The sequence below is a fragment of the Clupea harengus genome, chromosome 17 (genome assembly GCF_900700415.2).
Source record: "Clupea harengus chromosome 17, Ch_v2.0.2, whole genome shotgun sequence".
NCBI classification, from domain to species: Eukaryota; Metazoa; Chordata; class Actinopteri; order Clupeiformes; family Clupeidae; genus Clupea; species Clupea harengus.
The window spans coordinates 16,266,717-16,271,716 of record NC_045168.1 but is presented as its reverse complement, the minus strand read 5'-3'; the positions used below and the strand labels follow the sequence as shown (position 1 = coordinate 16,271,716).

General features: G+C 48.8%; 1 protein-coding gene across 1 annotated transcript in view; it reads right to left on the bottom strand.

Moving 5' to 3' along the window:
- Positions 1-5,000, bottom strand: part of LOC116224483 (multiple epidermal growth factor-like domains protein 6) — a 23,871-nt gene that overhangs the window by 1,377 nt on the left and 17,494 nt on the right. The window contains exons 21-24 of the mRNA XM_042710251.1: positions 3,642-3,768; positions 3,149-3,348; positions 1,990-2,202; positions 1,263-1,408 (exon numbers count right to left, since the gene is read on the bottom strand). Coding sequence (XP_042566185.1) covers positions 1,263-1,408; positions 1,990-2,202; positions 3,149-3,348; positions 3,642-3,768 — 686 coding nt within the window. The remainder of the gene's footprint in view (positions 1-1,262; positions 1,409-1,989; positions 2,203-3,148; positions 3,349-3,641; positions 3,769-5,000) is intronic.

Sequence of the window (5,000 nt, the reverse complement as noted above, 5' to 3'; positions counted from 1 at the left end):
ACACATACACAAACAGACAAACACACACACACACACACACACACACTCACACTCTCATACACACTCTCATACACACTCTCATACACAAACACACACACACACACACACACACACACACACACGCACACACACACACATATGGCTAGAGTTGGAGATGCCTGTGGTTCAGATCTGCACTGCTGAATCAGGAGTGTGTTCCACGTGCCTTGTCACTGCACTTTACTGGAATAAAGACTGATTGCTACCTCACACACACACACACACACACACACACACACACACACACACACACACACACACACACACACACACACACACACACACACACACACTGGAATAAAGACTGATTGCTACATCGGCCACAAGACAAACATCCTTTTCCTTACAATGTGTTTGGCTGGGCATGAATCACCATCCTGACAGCGGTGTATACCGTGCTGCACACTGATACGAGTCAGAATGTGGTTTCGTGCTATCACTCTGACACACACACATTCACTCACACCACCCACACATATACACACACACACACACACACATATACACACACACACAGAAACACAAACACACACACACAGTCCCATAGTTATATATCACTCACACACACACACACACACACACACAGACACACACACACACACTCAGTCCCATAGTTATATCACTCACACACACACACACACACACACACATTCACTCACACCACACACACATATACACACACACACACTCAGTCCCATAGTGATATCACACACACACACACACACACACACACACACACACACACACACACACACACACACACACACACACACAGTCCCATAGTGATAAGCGATCCCGTCCTCTGACAGACCCTGACAGGAGGAACCTCAGGCTGGCAGACAAGATCACTGATATGGCTCACACTACTCAGAGAAGAGTGCCCCACCTGTCAATCAAGATGACTGACAGCACTCACAAGACCTTTAAACTGCCTCTCCTGCCCTCTAGATGAAGAGAGAGAGAGAGAGAGTGAGAGAGAGATAGCGTGAGAGAGATAGCGTGAGAGAGATATAGAGAGAGAGAAAGTGAGAGTGAGAGAGGGACCCCGTTTCAGTGGATGGAAAGAGAGAGTGAGAGATAGCGTGATAAAGAGAGAAAGAAGTCCTGAGTGGAGAGAAAGCGAGAGAGAGATAGAGAGAGAGAAAGCGAGAGAGTGATAAAGAGAGAAAACGAGTGAGTGAGCGAGAGCAAGACCCTGCTGAAGAGCCTGTCTGACCTCTGACCTCAGGTTGGCAGTCCAGCCGGCTGTCTGCGCTGGAGCTCTTGAAGTCCAGCTGGTTGTAGAACACAAAGCCCGTCTGACACAAACACGAGCCGTCGGACGGCTGGAAGGCCCTCTTCCTCCCAATGCAGCTGCAGCTCGAGGAGCCTAGGGCGGGCATGAGGCACAGAACTCAGCAGAGACAGTGCATGGATGTGTGTGTGTGTGTGTGTGTGTGTGTGTGTGTGTGTGTGTGTGTGTGTGGGGTGTGTGTGTGTGTGTGTATATGTGTGTGTGTGTGTGTGTGTGTATGTGTGTTTGCTCATTAGCTTGATCAACCTGCGTGAGGCAGAGAACTCAGCAGAGACAGTGTGTGTGTGTGTGTGTGTGTGTGTGTGTGTGTGTGTGTGTGTGTGTGTGTGTTTGCTCATCAGCTTGATGAGCCTAGGGCTGGCATGAGGCAGAGATCTCAGCAGAGACACAATACACACTCGTTATGATGTTTTTCCATTTCCATAAGTCCATTTTTGAAAGGAGGTCAAAAAATCTCTCCCATTTATTTCTTAAACCCTCAAAACTCAGGCCTCATCCAGCTGCTGGTATCTTACAGGATTCTTCGTGCTCATAACATCTCTGAGTGAACACTCATCTAGGTTGGCACCGTCCTGCTGGTGTGTGTGTGTGTGTGTGTGTGCCATGTATGTGGATGTGTGTGTGTGTGTGTGTGTGTGATGTGGATGTGGTCGAACCTTGGACCGATGTGGCTGAGCTGCCACAGGGGAAGCAGGCCGTCTGTGCTGGCAGGTGGTTGAAGGTGCTCGCCGGGCACGTCTGGCATTCCTCGACAGCCTCCAGGTTGGTGCGGTTGCCGTAGAAACCAGGTGGGCAAGGAAGCGGGCTGGCAGACCCCGGGGGGCAAAAGTATCCAGCTGGACAGGGGTGACTACTGGGGCTCTCTGCTCCTGAGAGGGGCAATAAGTGTGTCACAGGGGCATTAAAGGACAGAAGACCCAGAACACATCCAGTGAGAATGGCACCTCACTGATTATTAGGATTACAAATCCAGTGAAAGTGGCACCTCACTGATTATTAGGATTACAGTGTGTGTGTGTGTGTGTGTGTGTGTGTGTGTGCTCCTGTAATCCACTGATTATTAGGATTACAAATCCAGTGAAAGTGGCACCTCACTGATTATTAGGATTACAAATCCAGTGAAAGTGGCACCTCACTGATTATTAGGATTACAGTGTGTGTGTGTGTGTGTGTGTGTGTATGTGTGTGTGTGTGTGTGCTCCTGTAATCCACTAATTATTAGGATTACAAATCCAGTGAAAGTGGCACCTCACTGATTATTAGGATTACAAATCCAGTGAAAGTGGCACCTCACTGATTATTGGGATTATAAATCGGTAGCCCATTGCTGCAAAATCAGGTGTCCACTACATCTGATTAGCAACTGAAAGGAAATAACTACCTCTTCATTTTGAGTCAGTCAACTGGATTTGCTAATAATCAGAAATTGATCTAAAACGGATCTAAAATCAACGAGTAAGATGACTGCTCTCCATGTGGACCGAGCTGCTGGTGGTAGCAGACACCTGGTGGGAGTTTGAACACTGAAACTGTTAAACTGATGATAGAAATAGTTAGATAGTGATGATAGTGATGATAGTGATGATATTAATGATAGTGATGATAGTGATGATATTGATGATAGTGATGATAGTGATGATATTAATGATATTAATGATATTAATGATATTAATGATGGTGATGATAGTGATGATAGTGATGATAGTGATGATAGTGATGATAGTGATGATAGTGAGTGACAATGCACACAGGAGACCCAGTTCCTGATCGCTAGACTTTCTGTCAGTCACTCTGCGGACGCTGTGCTGTGCCTACCTGCGGGGCAGTGGTACCCAGGCGGGCAGGGCTGGCACTGCAGGACGGAGGCGAGTGCTGGGCGGTATGTGCCAGCCTGACAGGGCACACAGGAGCTCTCCAGAGATGCCCGCAGGCCTGTGGAGTTCACGGGCATGAAACCACCTGGGCAGGCGAGCTTGGCAGAGCTCCCCACTGGGCAGAAGAACGGGAAAGAGCACCTGGAAGAAAACAAACAAATAAATAAAAAAAACAAAAACACAAATTACACACAGCGTCTCACAGAAAGACAAATACCCAAACAATCACATGTGGCATAAAAACAGACACACAAATAATCACGGAACCTCCAAACAGTAGTCCTTTACAGTAGTCCTTTTGTGTGGTGAACCAATGAGTAAAAATCAATAGATATTCAAACTCTGATCCAAAATCTGTGGCGTAATCCCACTAGATGTGTCTCACAGAAACACACACACACACACACACACACACACACACAGGGTGAGCTTACTGCTGCTGTGGACTGCTGTGCGTGTGGGAGCCCTGTGGGCACATGTATCCCAGGGGGCACGGCGGCGGCTCCCCTGTCTGGGGTCCGCAGTAGAACCCAGCCAGACACAAGGTCTCCTGAGCTGAACCTGAGAATCAAGGAGCAACACGATGAAGGCACACCCCACTTCATCACTGCCAGCCTGAGGCAGAGACATCTCCTATGGTCCACACGCTTCATCATGTCAGCTTTATCAAGCCTTCTCCCACTCACAGCATACTGCGTCTCCCCTCCCAGTACCAGCATACTGCGTCTCCCCTCCCAGTCACAGCATACTGCGTCTCCTCTCCCAATACCAGCATACTGCCTCTTTACACGGTTCAGTTTTAACACTGGAGCTCTGGGAAGACTTTTCACTCCACTAAAAAAATGTGATCCTTACATTCTCACTGAGTTTAGTTGCCGTGTGTGTGTGTGTGTGGTTGTGTGTGCGTGTGTGTGTGTGTGTGTGTTTTTGTGTGTGTGTGGTTGTGTGTGTGTGTGTGTGTGTGTGTGTGTGTGTGTGTGTGTTAAAATCACTTGAGAATATCTAAAACAAACCCACAGCATTAGATGGGCACTCTTAAAACAGCACTACAGCCTGCTCTGCCCACCATTAGATGGGCACTCTTAAAACATCTCCGCCCTGGCACAGCTCCCACCAGTTTGGCATGGACAGGGAGGGCTAAAGAGGACGGCCTCAGCGAGGGCTGGCATGCATGGGCGCATTTGGCATGCGTCAACCAGCGAGGGCTGGCATGCATGGGCGCATTTGGCATGCGTCAACCAGCGCCTGCTGGGCATCAGCCTGGGTCTAATCATCATCTCTCTGCAGGGCTGAGACCAGTGAGCTCGTTAGCGTTAGGGTTCCCCATCCCCATGCGCGTTAGGGTTCCCTATCTTTAGGTCCCACTTTAATGAGGTTCTCTGTGGACTCTGGGAGAACATAAAGGGGCTCAGGTGTGTGTGAGGTTTGGCTAAGGACCAGGCCATGGCTCACAAGGTCTGACAGTGTTAAACTGACTCTGGCAAGCTGGAGATAGCAAGGAGTTAGCCGATGCTTGATGTTAATTGATGCTGATGCTGTGCTGATGCAGGCAATGCTGGACTGTCTAAATATTATGGGATAAAAACCTTGGATATGAGAGTAATGTCGGCTGAGAGGTATTTGATAGTTGATCCCTGATAGTCTGCCCACACAGAGAGGCACAGTAAATGCCCTGGGTGTGAGAGGCACAGTAAATGCCCTGGGTGTGAGAGGCACAGTAAATGCCCTGGGTGTGAGAGGCACAGTAAATGCCCTGGGTGTGTGAGGCACAGAGAGGCACAGAAAGAGTACTC